A 24,847-nucleotide genomic window follows, 5' to 3' on the forward strand; every position below is an offset into this window, starting at 1 on the left:
TCGTGTTCTTATAAAAAACTGCGTATTACAATAAAGAAAGTTGACTATGACCAACCATGACCAATAAAATGAATGAATTATTGGTTGAAATTTGGTCAAACTTCCTATTTAATGCTAAGGGTCCCGCTGCATGACCAACTTTCTTGAAGCCTGCAGACATTGGGGGACATGACGCCCCCACGCCCCCCAATCGGCATATCCCTGGAAGAAGCCATTGCATTTCTTTAAACAGTTGCCAAAGCTCTAATTTGTCAGACATAGCGTTTATTCCAGCTTGTATTTATGTAATAATAATAATGTTTGAATGAATCAATTATGACGATGATGATGATGATTTTTCGAAAAGGGTGATGAGCCCTAAAAATTCACCACAGAAAAAGGGACTTGTTCATACAAAGGGCTAGCATTTGGCTTGATGATGGTCTTGGGAAATCGAACAAAACAAGCTCACGTTTTTCAGTCCTATGCAAAACAGGAAAACTTTTTATTGTCCGCCTTTGTGATGGCAAATGATCTGCTCTGATTGCTTTAGAACAAAACGAAGCCAGAGCAATGACAAAGGGGACATTCTATTGACAATAGAACAATATCGTAGTGTCACGTGGGTATTCTGACGCAAATCTCAACTTCTTTAGGCTTCCTTTGTTGATTTCTTGTCTATTGGCTTGTGGATGTTGACGGATCTAAACGATCAAATTAATAAGTGCCTATAACATTGCGAAGTCTGTAACGGAGCTTTTATTATCAAGACATTTATTGTACAGTGAATACTTATTGATTCATGGACATAAAGTGGCATTTCGAGATAAAGTATTAATGGTGGCCAAGATCGCAGCTCTTAGCAAAGTCTGGCCTGAGAACAGAACTAACTAAATACGAGTGGATTGGGAAACATTTACTCACAGAACTATCCAGATTTTGTGAAACTTTCGATGAATCATTTGGTGAAACAGAAGTATCAGAACGACGACGATTACTTCTTGGAAATCAAGATACTTTTTGATTAATTTCGCGTCATGGGGATTTTCTCAAAGTTCCAAATAAAAGATATAAAAACAAAGATTCTCGGAGGAAAAGTAAAAAATAAAGCCGATGTTCCAGCAATCGCCGTTAGCCCTCCAACTCCGTCAGTCCAAAACGATTTCAAATTTCCGGAGGAAGAAGATTTGGGTAGAAATCCTGACAGAGTAAAAATATCCAAAGAAGACGGCGGGATATTAGAGCCAGGTATTCTGTGTCGACAACGGAGTCAATCTCTGCCCGAAGTGTTCGGTCAAGATATTGTGGGATGTCAGTCAGATGGAAATGTTAATGAAATAACAATATCATATCTTAAGCTACCAAAATCAGGTTGTAAGAAGCGAAAAGATCGAAAGAAATATACTTCTTGTCCTGAGAATTTGTCAAAATTGTCGAACCCTGGTTTGGATGTCGCAACTTCTCATGTCAGTGGTAATAAAAACACGAACGATAGCCAAAGTAGGCCTAAACAGGTCATTTTAAACGGACATTGCACTATTAATAGTGGTAAAATATCAAGAGAAGAGATACCGCATCTTATATCGGAAAGCCAAGAATTTAGTTTAGCAGATGATGGTCAGCAAAGGAAATTGGCATGCGATGCTGTTGGAAACACCCTTGAAAGTCAGTTGATCGAGGTTTCGCATGAGTTTGACTCGAGCGAAGATGTAACCGAATCTATGGATGCCTCTGCCTCTTCCCTTTCTAGTGAATTAAGCGAATCAAGGCTAAAAACGCTGCTTTGTACAAAAAGCGACCAACAATCTGAGAAATCTAAGGCATCTGATAATACCTCTCTCAGCGGAGGGATTCCAAGGCGTGTCTTGCACACAGAACGCAAGAAGCCGGAGACCAGGTGGTCACTCGACCTTGAAAAACTTCGAGCCGGTGACTCAAGTGAAGGCTTATCGGACCCGAGCAGTTGTGAAATGAAATGGAATAACCACTCTGGTAAAATATTACCGACGGATAAAAGTTTGATATCGACATGGAGCCTTGATTTAGATAAGGCCCTTGAAAGTGAAAGCAGCATCAGCAGAGCCTATTCTGAAATAAATGTTTGTGGATCGCCCAATCTCAGGGATGGATCCAAGTCGATTGTTTGTGGGCAGGTAATGTTTAATGCGAAAAGTTTAGATCTTGAGTTTGTTAAGCAGCAACCAGAGCCAGGCAACATGGAACCAGATTCAGACGGCAGTTTAGGTCCTCAAGTTCTTAAAAGAGGGATTTCTGATTATGTTGGAAAGATAAATGGAATAGTTTCGAAATTTTCAACATGGAGTCTTGATATTGAGCTGACCAGAAAGAGATCGATGGAAGGAGAACTAGACGATAAAAGCAGAGCACAGTCAGAAATGACACTTGATGCTCATCAAAAAGAAACCGAGAAACAGGGACGATCTGTATCGTACCATTCTTTGCTTTATGATTTCGACGAGGCAAGTCGATACCAAATCTATCAACCAACCGTATATGAGATTGGGGACGAAACAACGGGACAAAACGCGGAAAGAGCAATTACAAGGCATTCGACTTATGGAAATTCGATGAAATTTCTAAGTAAACAGTTTGAGCATTTATATGAAAACGGAAAGAATATTTACAAAGATAAGCAGAAAATGATTAGTAATGCCATAAAACAAAGAGAAAAGGAACTCAAGGTCATCGCAGACAGAGAAGCAAAGGCTAAAAAAGCACAAATGGCAGAAAAATCTCAACCATTTTTTAAGCCAAAGCCCCCACCAAGAAGACACTCAACTAAAAAGCATGTCAAACAGCCTGTAATTCTACAAGACAATACCATATGAAACAAATTAATTTTTTCTTTTGGGCTTGGGAATCATTTCATCAAGAAATGATATTTCCAATGTATACTAATAATGTTGAAAAAACTTTGACAATTATCAGCAAGATTAATGATTTCAGTAAGCCCCATTGCACAGTGCTGGTTGTAAGTCGTCGTTTAGGAGACTGCTTTAATACTTGATGAAGAAAGATAGCAGTGAATATATCCAGGGAAATCCAATTATGGTTAGTTTATCTACTTTTTTTCCTGGAATATAAATCGGTTAATTCAACTAGGCACCATGTGCTATGAAATATCAGCTGTAGGTTTGAATTTAATTTGGTTTCTGAGATATCATTATCTGACAACACTGAGTTGCAAAGCACTTTAAGTTAATAATCAGCAAACATATTTGAAAACCATATTCTCTTGGAGACGTTTTTGCATTTTGCATTGTTTAAAATCATTGCAAATCAAAATCTTTTTTATTTTCATGAAAACAATACTTTTATTTATTTCAAATGATTTTATGGTTAAAAATACATTTGTTAACAAATTAATGTTAGTGGAATAGTAAACTAACAAGTTTATTATCATTTGTATTGTCAACAACAGTTGAAGATAGAAAAGACTTATTCCTCAAGCTATGTCAAACATCACATTTCAACCATATTAACATAAGACCCAAAATGAAACTTTCCTGGAAATGAAATGTCATGCTGACACAAATTTCATTTCTGCATTTACATGAAAACTGACAAAAAGAAACTTGAGAGGGTGAGATTTCATTTTGGGCGTTTGTGAAATAAATTGGAAAAAATCTATCATACCTAGTTATGTTTCCCTCTTTGTTCAGGCCAATTCAGCTGTATCTAAAACCAAATTGGATTTTGGGCTCGTGAAAAAATGGGGAAAACATTGAGGCAAAATATACTCATGTCATTTTGAGTTTGGTTTGGGTCTGATGTATACTTGTGTCTTTTAGCAATTATCATTCAACCAATAATGCTTACCAGTTGTTAGTATTTATGTAGTTCATATTAACATTTTTACTAAGAAGTAAAGATGGTATATTATGATTTCTTGACTCTTTAGACAAACACTATCATCATTTTAAAGTTTCAGACTTTGACCTTGCATGTGTGATATCTTTGACACAAGTTTATTTATAGTACCAATTTATAGTACTGAAGAAAAAATTGTGTCTGAGAAAGGACCAAAAATGACTACAAACTTTGCGAAAACATCACTAAAATAATACCTATTTTGCTATTTTTGCTTTTTAATTTCATGTGTGTGAATTAAACCATACATTTTTGTTTTGTTTGTCATGTATCTTAAATAGAAATTTTGTTTTTATAGAATTTATTGCTCATTTTGTACTAAATTGTATGCTAGATACTAAAATATGCATTTTGATCCAACAAGAGAGGCAGGATTTATGGAAGATCAAACCCCACCCCCCCCCCCCCCTCCACGCCACTCCCCAACCTCAAGTTCCTGTCAGAAAAAATTGGATTTTCGAACTGCAGATTTGTAAACCTTAGCCCCTTTCCAAGTGAAAGCATAAATTTCCACCACTGTTTAACAGCATTCTTTACAGACCTTTATGAAAGGTTGAAAACTGCTGCTTGATCACTTTTGGTTGGCAGTTAATTTTCATTAAACAAATAGGTTAAGCTTCTTACTTGGTATCTGTTTTTAATAACAACCTGCTTATGACAATTTTGCCAGCTTGAAATTAGTTCATTCAAAAATATTCCTGCAAACGCCATAATAGGCAATGTTGTCGTATAAAGGATCCCACTATCCAATCCAACTTTTTTCAAAACCTTGTGTTTTACTCAGCTAAGTTAAACTTTCACCTAAAAGTTGATTTATTTATAGTTATCTCTGTAGTTGATTTATTTCTTAAGAATTTGATTATTTGTGATTCTCTCTCTTGTTTGAATTAGGTTAGATTAGCTTAACAATTAATTTAGGATACAAAGGGGCCAGATTGATTTAGGTAATGTAAGTGTTTACCACTGTCTCTAAAAAATGTCCAAATATTTTTGTTTTGCCTTACAAACGTCGTACATCTGAATTTGGGCTGTTAGTAAAGCATGTCTTACTTAGTCAAGTGAAGACAGGATGCTATTATCAATTGTAAGACTTTCATTGTAAATAGTGTACAGTTACATTTTAGCTTTTAATATTGCAAATGATATGCTGCAAGCTAACATGAATTAAAATGTTGTTAAATTTAGTTGTGTTTTTATTATGGATTGCCTTTTGTTGAGATTATTTGAAGGTTTGTTGTTGAGCTAGTGATGGGTACAGTTTCTAAAAATTGTGGTATATTTCCCTGCATTGTCCCCCCTTTGAAACCTTCTTTGAATACAGTGAAATGAATCCCTATTTATTGAGACATATGAGTATAGAGCTGTGAAGTGGTGATATTGTGAACATCTAGATCAATGTAATCTTGAATACCAAAAAAATGGTCTCATGTATAATTAAACAGAGAAATCTAACCAATGTCGACTGAAATATATGGAAATGAACTCATTAAATTGCTAAACATTAAACCTTGATTTATCCCATTGTTGATGGTGAGGTTGAAACTGTCAAACAGGATTTGAGCCATTTTTTACTTTGCTACCCTTAAGTAATAGAGACCGTTCTTTTACAAAAATCACTCTCCTTATTAGTCCTGTTTACAAAAATTACCTTGATTTTGATTACTAAAATGACGTCATCGATCGCGTGGTGGTTATTTCTTAAAAGTATAGGGAGGTTAAAAGAATGTTGGCTCTGCCACTTGAAAGGGTGATAGGAAAGATACGCTTTAGCTTCTGAAAGCAGTCAGTAGATGTCTATATGAAATCCAGGCCTTCACAGCATCTCGTACCGACGTGAGTTGTTTTCTTTGCTGTTCACCCGCTTTTTCTTTTTTTTCCAGTTTTTATTGCTTTCAAACAAAGGACTACCCATATCGAGCCCTTGTTTTACCAGCTTAATCTCCATAATTTCAAAGAATGTTACAAAATTGAATCAGCAAAATTTCATGCGACACAGAAAAAGACTGACGCAACTCTTTCGGGTCTTTTTTAGCCAGCTTCATCTGCACACAAAATCTGCACAAGGCAAGCGACGTCTGGATTTTTAAAACAGCCTACAGTAAGAACAAATTTTAAAAATTGTCCATCAAATCAAGGAATTAAACTCTGAAATATTATCCCTCTGAAAAAAAGCAATCCAAAACAAAACGTAATTTTGTCAAAGCCTTGAAAAGATGTATTCAAAACTAACTTTAGTTTGAAAATAGTTCTCGGAACTGGACTCATGAAAAATTTGGTGATTCTCAAATTAATGAGCATCTATGTTATTGTCTTTTGGCATTTTCCCTTTATTTTACCATCTCTTTTCTCGTTTCTACGATTTTTGTAACCTACCTATATCTTAATCTTTCTCTTAAAATTTGTCCTAATTGTTCATCATTCATTGTAATTTTATATGCATGCAGTGTGATAGGGTGTTATAACATCGGTAGCTCTTACTGTGCGAATCACCATACTAAATTAGTTAAATTGCTTTTTCGCAACACAGTTACCCTCGCTTTAGTGAAAATGGCCTCTAGTTTGAAAAGTTATGACTCGCCGACGAACTACCAAGTGCGTGCATCTCTAACTCAGTGATGTTTGTTTGTTTGTTTGTTTGTTTGTTTGTTTGTTTGTAACCTTATTATAATTTGGTTTTGCTTCTAGCTTTTCATATATAAATATGGATATATACACGTACAACTAGCCTAAATCGAATCTACTGAATAACAAATGAAAGGAAATAACTAAGGAAATAAATACGTACATACATAAGCTAAATATTAAAAGCAACTGTGATTTGAATGGACAAAATTTACAGTATATCAAGGCCATTATATTTGCAAACGTTGCATTTACAGCTAGGACCATCCCATCGTGTTATCAAACGTTCGAAGCTGTTAAGATTGTCAGCTGATTTTAGTTCATTTAGCAGACAGTTCAAGATCTGAGGTCCCATGGCTTTAAGGCTCTTGGAACCGAAAATGATTAAAATTTTTAGGATTCCGAGAAAGATTTTTTGAATTTCTTGAACTAAAAATGCTTTGCATAAAAGGTGGATTCAAGTTTTTTAATTGTCTTGAATATTTGGATGCAGGGGGTTCTCTGACGAGCAACTTTCATTGTACACTTTTTTGACCTAATAAGAAGATCATCGTAGGAACTTTTGTGATCATTGCACAAAAATCTTAGCACGCGTTCCTGTATCCTTTCAATTTTCTGAAGTGATTTTGAAGATGAAAAATACCAAACTAAAGGACAATAGTTAAAATTCGAGTACACGAAACTTTGAACCAAAACCTCTTTTTCAGCGAAACCAATAAATGACTTGAGTCGCTTAAGAACGTTCAGTCGTGCCGCAGCTTTGTTATGATAAGCTAAAAACAACTAATAATGGAAGACAATATATTAAAAAACTATTTGCAGCTATTTTACAAAGGTTTGAAATATGTGGGTCAATTTGTAGTCTAGTGTTACAACTAGGAGTTTAACAGTCTCTTCACATTTGATAGAATGTCCTTGAAAGTCAAGATTTATGCCAGAAGTATTTGTCTGGTCTTTTTTAACAAAAAGTGCATGAAATTTGTTCGGGTTCGCAATCATTTCATTTTGTTCGAGCAATGGCAAAGCGCTGCCTGCTTCACTCTCCAAGGCCCTAACAATATCTGGCAATGATTTGGAAAAGAAAGCAAGCAAGTGGTGGCGCCAAGGGGTGGTTTGGGGGGAGGGTAGATAAATTTCTCTAAGGTAAGTTAACCATGCACAAAGCACTGAAACGAGGCAAAAGAGGCGTGGTTTCTCTGAACACGCCCATTACCCTTCCACTCTGTAATAGCTGGCGCTGCCACTAAAGCAAGCGTGTTTTATAACATAAGCGGCGCATGATAGGAGGCTGGGGGCTTCAGCCCCCCCCCCCACTTTTCAACAAAAAAGTGTTTTTAAGAGAGTAAAAATAATAGAGAAAAATAGAGATAGAAGAAAAGAATAGTGCGATAAATCCTTTTACAGTATTGCTTAATGTCCAAGGAGTCTATGGTGCCTCATAAAGTATCGAATTCTATTTCAAGACTTGAATTAATCAAACTTAATAAAGACATGCATTAAAAATAGCAAAATGTTTGCAAGAATGAAGGAATATTCTGAATTGTATTTGAAGCTAGTCTAGAGGGCATGGCCGCAAAAATTCTCTGCTCGCTTCCCCGCAAGGAAGCCTCATTTTCAGATATACCTGAGGCCTCCGACAACCTCTCGCCGGCCTTCCAATATACCTCTACACATAACGAGTGCCCCCAGAGACTCATAGGCATAAAATATCGTGAAGCATTTTAGGACGATTTTCAAAAGTTGGCTTTTTAGTCTAATAGTGCTCGAGCCCCCTCAGCCTCACTTTGAATTTCTTGGGGCTGCCCCTGTATAAATGAGAAAAGGTCATTTAAGAGAAATTGAAAAGAATAGGATCTAAAAATAATCCCTGTGGTACTCTTGATACAATCTCTTGAAAGTAACTGTAGACGTTATTTATTCAGACACTCTGCTTCCGTTTTTTAAGATAGGAATAGACCAGAACCAGGGCATTTTCATCAAAACCATATGCACGAGGTTTAGCTATAATCAAATCATGCGGATTGCAATCAAAAGGTTTTGACGGACCCATCAAAACGGACCCGACAATAAAGTTGTTGTCAAGCTTAGATTTCCACTCTTCTACAAGTTTAATCAAAACATGCTGTGTACTGTAAGCTGTTCTATAGGCTGCAATAAAGATTGAAAGAGTCTTATCAAGGAAAGGACTGAGCTGTTCCTTTAGAATTTTCTCAAAGATTTTGGAAAAAGTGTTGAGTATACTGCCTGGACGATAATTTCTCTCCACAGTACGAACGGGCTCACCTTTGTCTAAAGGAAAAACTGCAGCAGTTTTTGCATTCTAGGGAAATACAAAATTTTGAACGCTGCAATTGATGGCGTTAGTAAGAGGCACAGTCAAATTATCGCTAGCGAGAGAAACAAGTTTCACTAGCAAAAAGAAAAGATTGAAAAGTATGCTCAGGGTCTTAAACTATAGCTAGAATAATTGGATTCTGTATTAGATTTAATCTTGAAATAACTCGATCATCATCAATTGAATTCTCGATGGCAATGTTGGAAGGTTTCTTATCGGAAGATTTTCAACAATCTTTATGTAATAATCATAAAAAATCTCATATAAATCATGATCACCAGTGAAATATCAGTACCAGGTAGAACACCCTTATTTGAAATAAAAGGTTTTACTAGATCCCAGAAAGCTTTATTGGACATGAGGCCACTGCTTGTAACTCTCTTGAAGTGATCCTTTATGGCTTTTTACGGAGAGCAACACAGCGATTTCGTTGCTTCTTGAATGCTACATCATTTTGCTTTGAAGAGTGTTTATGTAATCTTCGTTTACGCCTAGCACGTGTGTATATCGCTTTTTCAGCTCTGGGTTCATAAGGGACCATAAGCTAGTCTCATTCCAAGCTTGAAATATGTATATTTCCATAAATATAATAAAATGCGTGCGGTACAATATGATGATATAATAACGATCAATGTAAGTAAATTGTACCAGGAAAAATCTTGTTAAAATTAATAACGACGTTTTGAGCATAGCCCGTTATCACGTACAATTGAAAAGCGACGATAGAACTAAAATACGTTAAAGGAATATGGAATTCGGTAAATGGAATAGGAAGACGGATATAAGAACATGGAAAAGAAATATATGGAAAGAGCTAATAAAAATAAATATAGACATACATATACGCAAATACATAATTTATGTATATGTACATATATGCTCACTAATATGAAGAAAAGAAAAAACAAAGAAAAAAGAAATGGGGGGGGGGGGGGGGGTTATTGAAAATACGTAAACTGTTTATTAAGTCCAGAAGGATATAGAGTTCCAAGTTTAAAAATGATTCGTCTTTCCAGTAACTTTCTCTTTGCACTGTCCGTTGGGGCAAGCAAGAGGCCAAGAACTACCATGTCATCTTCTGTGTGATTCGCCAGGTTAAAATGTTTGGAAATGTTGCTATCAGGATCACTGTCGTGTTTGTTGTTGAGGTGGATTTTGTTCCTGACATTACGTAAATGCTCGCCAAACCTGTTGTTAATCTGGCGCGATGTTTCACCAATATACAGAACATTACATTTGGTGCAAGAGATGCAGTATACGACACATGAGGAAGAGCAATTGAAGCTTGATTTAACAGTAAATGACTTGTTACCATTAGAAATGGTGGTAGATGGGTTGATGTGGTTGCAGGTTTGACAGAGGTGGTGGTGGCAAGGTGAGGTACCATGAGATTCAGGTGAACGAAGGTTGCTGCGTACAAGGTAGTTTTTGATGTTTTATCCTTTTTCTAGGCCAACAGAGGTGGAGCTTTGAATATTTCCTTTGTAATTGAGCCGTTGTAGAATAGAGAGGTTGTTGTATATAATTTCTTTAATTTGTTTGTTGAGTGGGTGGTAGGTGAGAGCGAAAGCTATACGGTCATCAGCATTTGTTCTGTTGACTGGTTTAAGGGCTTCATCCTGAGTGATGTTGTTGACTTTAGTGATAGCAGACATAGTTATCTTTTCAGGGTAGTGATTGTGATGGAAAAAGGATGTCATTTCTTTCGCTTTTTCTTGAAAATCATCGTTGCTGGAGCAGATGCGACGGAGATGACGTAGCTGGGAGTATGGAATGGAATTTCTGCATTTTTGAGGATGGGACGAAAGGTAGTCAAGAAAGCTGTGTGAATCTGTTTCCTTATAGAAGATAGAGGTAGTAATAGAGTTGCTTTGGATGGTGAGCAAGATGTCAAGAAAGGGTACACTGTATTCGGAGATGGTGTGTGTGAATTGAAGCGCTGGATGGAAATTGTTAGTGTAGTTGATGAAATTTTGTAGAGATGCAAGTGGTAATGATGTAGCTCCGACAATATCATCAATGTATCTCTTGATTAGGCAAGGGAAAGGACCCTCATATGAACTGTAGATCAAGTGTTCCTGATAACCAACAAAAAGACATGCATAGCTAGGACCAAGTTTACTTTCCATAGGTTAAAATCACCATTAAACGCTTTTTAGCTCTAGGGAGGTTTTCAGGCCTCATTTGCCAACAAAATGAGTGAGAAAACCTTCATTTGTCGACAAATTTAAATATTCAACGAAAAAGCACCCACGCATGGCTAAAAATCCTTGTTTTTGGGATAAACATTGTTCAAAATTGCATTTTACAGTAGCTCAGCCTCAGCTTGTTTTTAATTTGCTCTTAACTTTTGACAAATTTTGAGGCTCGTGTTTTTATAAAATTATTCTTATAAAAAAGAATGTATTCCAAAAAGAATGTTGACTTTGACCAACCATGACCAACAAAATATATAAGTTACAGGTTGAAATTTGGTCAAATTTCCAAATTGATGCTAAGGTTCCCGCTGCATGACCAATATTCTTGAAGTTTGCAGACATTAGGGGGCGTGACGCTCCCTAAGGCCCCCCCCAACCGCATTGGCACATCCCTGCTCTAATCCTTCAATTGTATTAAGATGACCGATATATAAGCAAAGCCAAAAAGAAGAACGAAAAAGTAACACGTGTTTCTGTCCATGAAATACATTTTTCCAATCCCTCGTTGAATCTTTGATACTCTTAAAATTCTACATTATTTTAGATACAATTTTCCGATCCCTCGTTGAGTCTGTATTACATTTAAGATACTACATCATTTTTTATACAAATTTAAAATCCCACATTGAATTTGTATTATGTATAAGGTACTAAAGTAACTTAGATACATTTTGCAGTCCCTCCTTGAATTTGTTTTACCTTGCCACGTTATTTTCGATACAAGTTTACAATATCTCGTTGAATTTGTAATACCTATAAGGTATTAACGAAATTTAGATACAATTCTGCAATCCTTTGTTGAATTTTTTATTCCTCAAAAGGCATTATTCCGCATCAATAAAATCTTTCAAATACCGCATTGAACCTGTATTTCCAAAAAAGTTTCTGTTTTGCTTGAATGAATCAGAGTCGAGGATTGCTACTTTCATTGCTCTTGTCTTAGATTGTCAATGTATCGTTTTAGTATCCGTTGAACGTTGCTGCTCCTGCTAAGATAGATAATAGGGTTTGCAACACTGTTGAAGAAAATCGCTGTCGCCGACCACGTATGCAGTTCTAGGTATCGCAAAGGCCCATGTCGATAACTCAAGATAGTGTAAATAAGTCTTGGTATGCAGCAAATGACAAAGACAATAATTATTATGATCAGTGTAACAACTGACTTGCGTACCCATCGCCTTCTGAAATCTGCCGAAGGTTGGACGGAGCTTCCTGCGACGACTCTTCTGCTCTTCAGCAGAAAAAGACAAACTTTTGCGTGCGTGAACACAATACAAGAAACGGATGAGGTAGCAAAGAACAAACCAAGTGCAGAAGCTATTTTCTCATATGATCCATCTACATGAAATGGGATCATAAATCCAATGGCAAAGAGCCACATCAAGGCAAACAGAAAGATGTATTTTCTGGTCAGTTTCCAGCCGCTCGTTTTTCTACTGTATATAGCATGCAAGTATCTATCAACGCTTAGAAGTGCCAGCAGAAACGATGTTACAGTAGTTGGTACAACGGCTGACTGCAAAAAAATACTACTTAGAAGACAGGGAGGTGGAGTTTCCATAATGAAAAACGACTGTCTGGCTATGGATAAAGGTACGGTGACAATGCCGATGAGAAAGTCAGGGATGGCCATAAATAATATGAGTATTCCCGAAGGTGTGCGTAGATGGCTGTTTGTAGCCATGACATAGCAAATAAAGAGATTCAGGATAACTGCAGCGATGGATATAGAAACTGACACGATAATTACCAGGTATGCTGAAATGACACTCTCTTTGTGCTCCAATTGCTCATTTCCTTTGCAGACAACAGGCAAATGCGCGTCGGGGCTGTTTCCCACTGTCCAATTCATGGTATCAGCTTGAACACGGAACAGAAATGGCTTAAGCCGTTGTGCAGTTGAGTTGCTTACCGAATGACACTAATTACTACATTAACTTGACTTTCTTCAATCTCGCACCAGTGAATTATTAATCTCACAGCCCAGTAGAGATAAGAGAGCAAGTTTTTACTGCTGCAAGTTTCGAAAAAATTGCTGAACACGGGGACGGATTCAGCTGTTCTCGCCATTTTCAGGTGAGAATGTCATTTTTCTCGAGCAATGATATTGCGAAAAACAAGGTTGAAATACTTAATTTTCCCACCGACGAAAACCATTGACTTTGACAATCGCCGCGGCAAGAAAAATTTTAAAAATCTTAAAACTTCGTTTCCAAAAACAATTTCAAGCCTAAAACCTTCGAAATGAATATGGCAAGCTGATACAGTATAGCTTACCACTCTAACTTACATAACTTATGCCGATTTTCGAAAATGTTGGTTTAATTTCGTCCGCCTTGCAGTTTCCCGTACTGAGCCTTTAAGCCCAATCTCCAATGAGAAAAAACTTTCCGAAATTTCGCTGCGAAATACTTCACGCGACAAATGCCGTTGAATGCTTTTGTTGACCTCACGACATTGGAATGTAAAGTTTGGAAGCATGACAAAAGAATACGGAATATGATTGGCTGTTGAAGGATTTCACAGGCGAAAAGCGAAAAAGTGAAACTCATTTTAACTTTGTTTTGCAGAGAAATTCTTCGCGAGAAATCCCAGCTAAAGTTCACTGCACATGTCTATGACGTATTTCGCGCTAAATTTGTCGCAGAGATTGGGCTTTATGCGGCATTGTCTTTTTGTCAGTATTTCCTCTTGAGTGATTTTGCCTCATCGGAAATTATTTTCCTGCGCGAACCGAAAAAGACAATTAAGGCCCCGTTTACACGAGAGGAAAAGGAACGGATCCAAAAGATCCGGACCTTTTAGGTACGATATGGGTACGATCCACAAGCGTTTACACAAGATCGGATCCTAAATTATTAAGCGTTTACACGGGAACGGACCAAAATCGAATCCCTTTTTTTGCATGCGCAATGACAAGGTAATTGTTAATTTTGGCGGGAGAGTATCTAAGATGGCGTCATTTGCAAGCAACGATAAGTGTTCATTTTTACATTGACAGAGGAGGAGACAGCTCTGTTGATGAAAATAGTTATGGATTACAATGCTGCCAAAATGCAAAATGGAGAAGACTGGGGGACTGTTTTGTCGAAATACGAAGACATTCTACTTAAATTTATCGAGACCTATCCAGAAACAGCAACAGAGGACTTTCCAAATAGCTAGGATAAAGAAAAAATTAAAAAAAGGTGAAAAGAAAATAAACAAGATGAAGACAGGGTTCAGAAAGGCTGTCGACTGTGTAAAAAAGAGTGGTGGTGGGAGAGTAGTTTCTTCGTTGTATGATGAGTGCTGCGTACAATTGAAATAGCCACCATTGACCCCAGCAACAGTCTCGTTTTACTGCCGTGCCTTTGCGGATCCGTATCTTCCCGTTTACATGGCGCCGATGAAGGTACGGATCGAAATGGATTCGCTTTCGAATCGTACCCAAAAAGGTACGGATCCCTCCCAGAAAAGATACGGATCCTACCGTGCCTGTGTAAACGCAAGGCCTATCGTAGCCAGTTTGGGTACGGATCTATGCGGATCCGTTCCCGTGTAAACGGGGCCTAAATTTAGTCTTCTTTTGTTTCTTGTGAGAAACTGTGACATAGATTATTCTTTGAAAAAGTATAGCAAATTTCTGGTGAAAAAAGGGCCTGTTTACACGGGATCGGATTCGAACGGATCCGTACTCAAAGTGGTACGAATAGGCTTTGCGTTTACACGGTACCTGGCGGATCCGATCCCGTTTGGATCTGCTATCCGTAACTGTTTGGGATCGCTTTTGAAGATGGTCCCGTTTGGATCCGATCCCAAGAAGGTCTCGTGTAAACAGTTGGGATCGGATCCAAACAGGCACGGATCTAAAATAAGGCGGAAGATGTTCATCTCGAGGTACTTCGTATATTGCATTCCTAGACTTGGCACCAAAAAGACAGTAAATTTATTGTTTCGAATCTTTTGACTTGGTTTAACCTCAGCTATGAAATTTATTCATCAAAATATCTTCTTTTTTCCAAATGAATAAAGAGGTTTATAAAGGACCAAAGAGCAAAGTTCTTGGTTGGACTGATGAGGAGAGCGCTCTACTGCTGAAAGTTGTGCTGGAATATAAAGTTAACAAAATCCAAGGAGCATCTTATTGAGAAACAATAAAACAGAAATATGAAAACAGATACAATAGCCTTCAATTGCTGTAAAGGATCAATTAAATTCTTCCTTCTGAGGTTGAATAACTGCTTCCGAAATTTCATTATTGTAATGAGAACACAAATCTGCGCATCTTGGATCCATACGGATCCGATCCCGTGTAAACGCAAATATTTTCATGTCCGATCCCTTGTAAACACCCCTTCAAAAATGAGTTCGGATCCAAATGGATCCGATACTGTTTGGATCCGATCCCGTGTAAACAGGGCCTAAGGAGTTCTCACACTGGGCTATTCAATTCAATCGAGTTTAGGCAGTATCAAAAGTAGTCTCGAGGATATGAAAACTTTCCTAGTGAAACATATGCTCCTGCTATCAAGTATCAATCACCTATTTTCTTTTTGGCCTGAAAATTATTTGAATGGCAATTTCTAAAGCTTTTCGTGGTTGTGAAGTCCCCCAAATGTTTTGATTTTCCTTTGCTGTGCAAAGTTTCAGGTTTGTGCTCAACCTATCTTCAATTTTTTTATTTAATTTCATTTCATTTTCGCCTCATGATAAATCTATATACCTGTTCAACTTTAAGACAAGCATTTTTAAGGCTAGGCCCGTGAGTCAAGCTCTAGGGCTAGGCCTGGGAGGCCTGTGATGAGACGGCTTGCAAGCATCTTTCAGACAGTGGCGAAAATTCATTTTCAGTTGGGGGAGCGAAACCCACAAAAAGAAACAAATTAGCTGACAAATGACAAAATTTACCGACAAAAGTACTTAAAACTGTTTTTTAACCGACAATTTGGCAAAAGCTGGGGGTGGTCGCCCCCCACACCCCTATAATTCCCCCTAATGCTTTCAGATGTCTTTCAAGAGCGGACTCTAATTTACCTTGACTTTCCTTACTAAGGCTATCTAATTCTGCATTAATTTGACTATCATGTACACGATTTGAAACAAAGGAGGTTCGCTTAGCTTTTGGCCTCCAAAAAGTAATATAAACTTAAACATTCCAACTTAAACAATTAATGCAGTGTAATAGGGCAAATAACTTGATAGCTCATTAGAGTTCTTCTTATTTGCCCCAAGCTTCATATTTGTAAGTAATTTAGTAATAATGTAACCTGTAATTAAAAGTTTGAATTCAGTAACCGTAGTTGAATTGAATTGAAAAGCTAAATGTCGAAATTCAGACGGTCCTAGAGTCAGCTGCTATGATACTGTCTCTCCTTATCCCCCTAGAGAGTTCCAAATTGATGACGTCAGAAAAATCTTTTTTAGAATTTTTTAATTTGGGTCCCGTCTTGTAAAAGGTGCCAAACCAGTTGAATGTGTTACGAATTGGCTGCGATATGACAACATAAACACAGGCTCTTTCCCCATCAAATCACTGTAATTTTGTCCCTGTTCTTAACTCTATGAACCAAGCCAAAATTGCAGTTATCCGTTAGCAAACTTCAAATTTTTCATTGGCCATATCTGAACCAATTTTCAACACAATTACTGATTCGTGGCGTTCTTATAGGTTGTGTGGCCAATAGTCAAAAATTATAAAGAAATTAAGACTTCACAATCCATGGATGGTGGTACCTCAGTCATGCAAATTAACGATTTTTTCTACCTGGTGAATGATGCTAGGCTCTTTCGAAGCGAACAGGAAAACGCTATCATCACACTGGTTTGAAAAAATATGTTAAAGCAAATAATGTTAAAAGCAATTTGTTTTTTTCCTGGAATAAGGAAGACGTGGTCATTGTTCCCTTAAACCATACAAAGACGTTTTATGGCTTTCATATTCCAGTATTTGTAACAAACGAAAACACCTAAGTGTGTAGATTTCATTTTTAGAAAAACGCCCATTTGATTTCATCACGTGTTGTTCGCCTTTAAGATCTGGCAACCATATTTTGGTAACTGGCAACCGTCCTTAGTCAGGGAATTCGACGTAAGTTAGATGTGAAGGGAGCGAGTGCAAATTACAAACCACCCTATGTTACAAACACTTACCTGCACAATCAGTAAAACCAGTAAAAAGCTTTGAGGCTGTTTTTCTTAATTTTTCTTAAATCTTAAGGGTGTAAGCTGTACAGTCGGTAGCTATTGGGCTTAAAAGGAGTGCTAAGGCCGCGTTATTGTAGTTGGTGATGTTAGTAAAAGGCTTAGGAGCCTATAGCTAAGCTCTAAGAAGGGAAAAGGAGGAGGAATTTTGAAGAGAAAGAGGATAGATCAAGTTTGTTTATTTTTGCATTGAATAAGGGCAGGTTGTAAGTGTCTTTGTAGCAGGACGAAGGTAGATTATCCAAAGTTTACAGGATCTAGGGAGGAAGGATGACTTGTGGGACAGAGTTTCTGAGTTTGCCAAGGAAATGGTGAGCACTGGAAGAGTGTCTCGTATTACGAACATTTCTCAGGGGATCTGGGGTCATATCTCTGAATGCTCGTGGCAAAATTTTAAGAATAGCGAGATCAGCGACACAGAGCTGATTTGAAAGAGGCTGAACAGACTTTGTGAGGTTGTAGTTATTGACGAGGCAAATGGCTTTGATTGTCAAGGAGGTGCAAGAAAGATTTAGGAGCACCAACCCAATTATGGGGGCAGTACTTTAAGGAAGAACGGATTTGGGACATAAAATTTATTGAGAATTGTGATGGTGAGAAGAATCCTTGTGCTCTGGAGAGGAACCCAAGTTTTTTAAGAGGAATGTTTAGCAATAGATGAAATGTGAGATTTCCAATTAAGGTAAAAAAATACAGAAAGGCCTAGTTGTGAAAAACAAACAGAAATTTCTAAGTCAGTACCGTTTAAGGAGACGAGGGGAAAGTTGGGGTGTGTTTGAGTGAAATGAAAACCTGTATGGTTTTAGTTCGATTAAACTTTACAAGATTGTCTTTACCCTACTAATTTGTCACCAGTGAGAAGAGAGGCAATTATGTGGAAAATCAAAGGAAATTGAAGAGCTCCGAAGTATCCTCTATAAAAAAGTGAATATTTGCAGCGGTGGAAGTTAGAAGGTCATTTATGAAAAGGATTATTAACTCTTCACAAATTTTGAGGTTCGTGTTTTTATAAGATCGCTTTTATAAAAGAGTGTTGTTTGAAGATTTTATCAACAAATTATCGCCCATCTTCATGATTTATTAGGAATCGGAGAGGCATTAGATAACTATTAAATGCGTATCTATTCTGACTGTCAACATGATATTTTTACAATATTCAATCAAAGTGGGCCAAGATGCTTGACCTTGATATTGTCCTCGACCGTTTTAATAGAAGATATCCAAAAAGCAAAATTACACTGTCTTAGGCAGAAATCAAGCAATTAATGGCAAAAACTTGCTTAGCCAGTAAACGATGTACAGCACTAGCGAGACACGTCAAAACACGTGCATATCAAATTTGAGCAGTTTGAAACGCTTAAACGAAGCTTTTAGTTTAAAGAAAGTATAGTTGATTTGAATATCGGATAAATTTTCTTTTGCTCATTTTAAAAAACATTGCTTAGTATCTTCTGCAATCTTCCAACAATTTTAACTTAGAAATCTAAAACTGTACAAATTTGCAAAGCTATTTAAAGGTTTTTTGTTTCTATGGAATGAAAATAATTTAGCCAGCATAGAAACTCCAAGCCTCAGGATCTGTTTTGCAATGAAGCAATGTTTGCGTTGTCTGGTTATAAGCAATGTAAACCCCATAAGATTTAAAGAAACTGCGCAGGAGAGTTCATGAAATCTGTCGACCAATTTTATGCTATTCTCGGCACTTGAATTTTTCTGATATTGGTTGTATCTTTTAGAATTGCTCTTCGAGTGGAAATATTTCGGAAATATAAACTTTTACGATTACATTCCTGTTTATATGGCACTCGAAGGAAAATCAGAATGAATGTGATGCAAGGAAGAAAGATTTTGCAAGAAGAAAAATGATCGAGGCCAGGTCACTGCTTGAATGAACTTCTATGTAACAGCATATATTTATTCAACATATTTATCAATATTATTTTGGTTTTTTAATCATAGGTCATAAGTATTTAACGTTTATAGAAAACTGTTCAAAATTTGCGAAGGTGCAAGACATAATAAAGTGTGAAGTCAATTGCAAGAAGTGCAATTTTGTCTCTTTATTTATGTGACCTCGAAGCTACTAAATCTATGTTGTCTCGGAAATTAGACAAAAGACACCAGAAACCATGCAAGCAAAATGCCCCTAGAATAATAGTTTTATTACTCGAAGGAAGTCAATAGAAAAAAGCACACATACAAAGACTGCCAATAAATTCTTAACACGAATGCAAAGACTGCCAAGAAAAGCATTCGTCGTGTAATAGACTGAACAGAAAAGTTTTCGGCTATCTTTTAGGATGATGTTCAAACCCGTACAAGTCGTGATGATAACATTGCTGTTGAAGATTATGCGTGCTTCGCACAGTAGCGTGGCTGCAGGAAACTTCTTTGAAGAAATTAACACCGCTGGGCCGACATATGCTTCGTCGTCTTGGTTACCACCAACGATACATTTTCACAAATGCATAAGAGAGAAAGAATGCAATTACATATTTTTGAATTTGAAAAATGGAACACTCCAACATATGAGCACATTACCGGCCGCTTTCCCCTCAAAGGCTGACGCGGATCTCAAGGTTTGGCGCAAGATAACAGAAGGACCATGTCCTTTACTTTATAGCTCAGTCGGTTGCTTTGACAACCACAATGGTGGGTCATTGGACATGTTGATATCAAACGAAAGAGATGCTTCTTCGAGCAAGTGGAACAGCTATCTCATTGACTGGGCAATTTTTGAGGACCTTCTACCAGGGATAGTCTGCAGATGCCTCATGACAGCTGCCTCTCACGGATCAACTATAGCTGGTATCAAGAATTACGGTGAGTTTGTTTTAAAGAGCTCTTCAGGCGCCCATTCCCTCGATAAGGGGGGTCGTTCTCTGATCCAAAGTTCTTTATTGTTTGAGCCCAAACAAGGGGCCTTCCAATAGGATTGCCTAAGAACATGTTAGAAAAGAAGACCTATATATGCCCATACTTGGAGACTTAATGCATTTTTATAAAATGAACGATCTTTCAGGGGACAAACAGAAGAAACAATTTGGGTATTATTGATTGACCCTTTCTTTAATGCCAATCACTTTCATCAACCAACCTAAGGGCCTGTTTTTATAGAACCGAGTTACCCAGCTTGCCGGGAAACAGGGAGACTTTCAGTCCTTATGGTTTTCGGTCCGGGTACACAAACGCATTACAATTTTGGTTATGCAAAAACGTACCCAAGCACTTAAACATTAGGGTACCAAAACGAATGGTGGAATTAAGCACGCAAAACGGTCCTGGTACACGAACAAATGGCGCTGACTACAGACCCAAGGGTCCGTGGTTCGAGTCCCTGGCATGACCAAACTTTCGACCAGAGTGTGGAGAGTCGCCAGCTCTCTCTAATTCCAGGCGTAGGAATCATGAGGTGTGGTCACATCGAGAGGAAGAACCAGGACACTACTCGATAAGCATAAACTTCTCAGTGTCCTAACAACTACCTTCGGATGCTAGGTAGAAACAAATAACATCGCACAACGATGACATCACAGGATTTGAAACACATTACGTTTCACAATGTTACACTTTTGCAAAGGGTACCAAAACTACGGTGGCCCACAGGTGCCACGGCAAAACTTTCTTTCTCACGGCAAAATTTTCTTTCTCACGGCAAAACTTACTTTCTCACGGCAAAACTTTCTTTTTTCACGGCAAAACTTTATTTCTCACGGCAAAACTTTACTTCTCACGGCAAAACTTTCTTTCTCGCGGCAAAACTTTCTTTGAATTTAATTTATTCCTCAAATTTAATTTATTTTGAATATTTTATCTCGTGACATTGGATTCTCGTCGTCGTATTGCTTTGTTCCTGTTGCTTTTCTAACATAGGCGTAGAAGACAAGGGTCTGGGGAGATAAGGGGGCTGCAACTGTAGTTTCCCAACTTTGAAAAGTTTCCAAAAAAGCGATAATCAGGCAGAAATCTACCATGAGTCAGTCAGGCAAAATTTTCATAAACAATGGATGTTGTTTGTTGGGCAACCACTTTTTTCTCCCCTTATATTATGCCCATGCTTATTATTTCATTTCTTTATTCATTGTTATTACTATTATTCGAAAAATTAAGTACCTAGCCATCAACCCACCCTGTGAGTAATGCGATATGATATTATATTAAACACAATACCCAATTATAGGTTTTTACAAGCCACAATCGAGCGTGCCAAGTGCACGTACGAGATTTTTTTGCACAAATTTTATGTGCACGCCAATTTTCAACGAATTGATCTTTTTCACTGCTTTCAAAACAAAGGAATCAAAAACCTTGCATGCGATACTGTTTCGTTGAGATAGGCATATAAGCCTAGCCTAGCTCAACCTAGATAAATTTGGACCATTTCTGGGCTGTCTTTCTGCAAGAATTATCAAGAGAAGATGTAGGTATTCACAAATCTGCGAAGTTTAAAACGTCTAAAGTATTGATTAGATCTAAGTATCACGTACACAACATCACGTAAAGAAAGTTTTGCCGTGAGAAAGAAAGTTTTGCCGTGAGAAAGTAAGTTTTGCCGTGAGAAAGAAAGCTTTGCCGTGAGAAAGAAAGTTTTGCTGCGAAAAAAAGAAAGTTTTGCCGTGGCACCTGTGGGCCACCGTACAAAACGCATATTACACCGGAACATAATTGAATTTGTATGAATACGAGGTAACTTAAACAGGCCCTGCAGTACGTGAAATGCGTTTCACTGAGGTCCGCACAAATTTAGCTTAGATATGATTCAAAGGGCAATTTAGCCAATTTCATTGATAATCTGTTGATGATGCTTAAGAAAAACGTGATTTATCGTGTAGATGGTTTGTCATAAAGTCATGAATTTCGTGAATCGAGGCATATTTGAAAGATGGTAGTGTTGCGTGCAAATATCAAATGAAAAAACCCTTACTGTGTTCGCTTCTTGATGATTGTCACAAATCAGAAAAGAAAAATTTGCTTCTGGGTTTTGCGTCCTTCAAGTCCCTTTCTTTTTATTGTATTTTCATTATCAAACTAAGATTTCTAACTGCTGTTAATCCTACTGGAAGTTGATCCTTCTTTGTATTAAAGATATAATGCATATGTATTATTTTATCAAAGATATAATATGTTAATTTTAATAGACATTAAAATTTTAACGATATTAGATATATACAATATCCTGAAGAGATGTGTGACCAAAAGTCTTCATATACAGAGTGAAGTCGTTTTCATCCATCCACTATCTTTGATACAGGAGAATGCTGGTCTTCAAGGAACGGGAGTGAGGTAGAATACGATAAGCAAGGACCATCAAATGATTGTGTCAAAGGTACTTTAATTGAAGAGTGCGCTGCAGAAGATCACCTGTGTGTTGGCAAAATACATGGGACTTACATCTATAAAATCGTCGCCTGAAGCAAGAGAACGCCGAGTTGCAATCTTTTAATAGAAGAAGATTCGATTGGCAGCCTTATAGAGGAAACTGCACTTAACAATATCAATTTAAAAATGTCTAAATGATGACGTCCAACACCACGAAACTGCACCGTGTCATAACATTTTTCAGTTTCAGAGATCTTTGCAGTTATTGTAAACAGATTAGTAAGGTCCTTCCTAAAGATTAAAAATAGCAGAATCCAGGTATCAATAAAAAATAGTTTAATCTTAGATCAATTTTGCGTCATATCATAAATCAATTGTGCAGGATATGTGAATGCTTTGAAAACCTAAAGCATCATAGCAAAGTTTGTTGTACAACATACAGGTTCCGCTTTGGAAAATTTCATAAAATCTTTCTGTGCATTTTTTCATCATAATTATGATAGAAGCAAAGTATTGCGAATTAGATTTTATCCGCATATTCACTATGTAAACATTGCAAGCTGGTGATGCAAATTATCCTAATCTATTCGCAAGATGAGCAGCAAATTTCAAGCAACACAAAGACTTCAAGCAGTAAATAATATAACGATAATAGCTACAATTCTATGTAATCTTTCCAAACCTTTATGAAGTTCTAATCTGTACATGAATAAAAGTTCCTGCAAAAGTCTTGAAACGATTGGCAACAAAGCTGTTAAGTGATGAGTCTTTTAGAACTTTTGATTTGTTGATTATTTTGGAGAAAAGTAGGCATTTTGTCAGAGCATAAACCGCCCGAACCTAGATCGAGAACTCTAAGCTAAGACATATATACACCCAGTAGTGGATCTATGAATTTTCTTTTAGATGCTTGTTTGTATGAGCAAAATTATCCTTGAAAATGACCTCAATAGACATAGCTTCGTAATTCGTGTTTTTTTCAAGAAACTATTGATATTTTTGTGAGAAATTTTCCCCATGTTAATAGATGACTGGCACTGGCTGTGGAAGGGGAATAAAATTTCATTAATACCAGAGATGCTGGCAGAGCTACAGGGCAAGGGTAGGGGAGAAAGCGCCAAAAGGGGTAAAAAATGCAAAATATAGATAATTGTGTCACTGGGCGAGAGGTGGAATAAAAAAGAGAGGACGTCATGTAGATAGATATACAAATGCTTTTAACAAATCCAAGCACACTTTAGGGACACGATAAGACCATTTATACTTTGGATATTCTTGGTTTTAGATACATCCCAATATGTTCTTAAACAATTCAGTAAACCCTAGTATAGAAATGGTACAAATTGGAGCCAGCTTACCTATCTTCTCTGAAACTCTTATAACAGGGTTAATTTTATTTTCGATCATTTATCTTTACCAAAGCATCTTTTTGGCACTTTTCAAATTTCTACCTCTCTTTTAACTAACTATTCTACTTTTCTTTTTATAGCGAATAACCATGGACGGATTGAGCGGTGTGAGGGGTGCGACACCCCACCCAATTTTTCTGCGTTCTTCGGCAAATTTTGTTCCATTCGGTAAAATTCATTTGTTGGTAGTCAGCAGTAACAAAGTAACGCCAAGATTTTACATTTATTATCTTATTATCAATAGCGTAGCTTGATGCAAATAAGTTTTTGGTACCGTAAAACTTGAAGATTGCACGAAATACCGGAAACAAAGCATAATGAAACATAAAAAGCCATGTTTCCGGTATTTTGTGCAGTCGTCGAATAAAGTTAGGCATAATATTGAGAAAAAGTTGATATGGAATAAAGCTTGCTATAGCAAAAAGTCAAATAAAGAGAAAGCTGCCAGATAGGGATGCTTGATATAATGAAAGGCTTTTTTTAGAGAAATGTTTACCATACATTTATAGATGAAAGAAATATCTAATGAAAAGCTTGATATTTAGGAAGCTGCATATAAAGAAATGCCAAATATGGGGAGAAACTTGATGTAGCAAAGTGATAGATGATGAGAAACACTTAATAAAAAGAAAAGCTTTATATAGTGAAAAGGTCGATATAAGATCAAACTTTATATTGGGAAATGCCGACCACAGAAAACTCGTACTATAGAAAAATACTTGTTATAGAGAAGCTAAGTGATTCGATCATAGAAATGCATCTATAAAACATAATTTTACAGCGACTCGCACAAAGGTATCAGAATTCTACATTTGCTAACTTTTGCTCAAATTAGATTCAAAAACTGCTTTTATACGCTCAACGTGTACTTATTTTTCATTTCAAGACCTGCTCTAAAAAGTAGCAATATT

The 24,847-nt window shown here is 37.0% G+C and overlaps 2 protein-coding genes across 2 annotated transcripts; one reads left to right on the forward strand and one right to left on the reverse strand.

Moving 5' to 3' along the window:
- Positions 1 to 11,053: 11,053 nt before the first annotated feature.
- On the reverse strand, positions 11,054 to 13,338 carry LOC148959775 (somatostatin receptor type 5-like). The gene has a single exon (XM_089109660.1). The coding sequence runs from the start codon at positions 12,875 to 12,877 to the stop codon at positions 11,951 to 11,953; it is 927 nt and encodes a 308-aa protein (XP_088965786.1). The 5' UTR covers positions 12,878 to 13,338; the 3' UTR covers positions 11,054 to 11,950.
- A 6,027-nt stretch (positions 13,339 to 19,365) lies between these two features.
- Positions 19,366 to 24,356, forward strand: LOC148959776 (uncharacterized). The gene is made up of 2 exons (XM_089109679.1): positions 19,366 to 20,031; positions 22,460 to 24,356. Exons 1-2 carry the CDS (start codon positions 19,509 to 19,511, stop codon positions 22,618 to 22,620), a joined length of 684 nt encoding a protein of 227 aa, XP_088965805.1. The 5' UTR covers positions 19,366 to 19,508; the 3' UTR covers positions 22,621 to 24,356.
- Positions 24,357 to 24,847: the final 491 nt, after the last annotated feature.

This window comes from Rhopilema esculentum, chromosome 8 (genome assembly GCF_057945365.1).
Source record: "Rhopilema esculentum isolate cy_ngs chromosome 8, ASM5794536v1, whole genome shotgun sequence".
NCBI lineage: Eukaryota > Metazoa > Cnidaria > Scyphozoa > Rhizostomeae > Rhizostomatidae > Rhopilema > Rhopilema esculentum.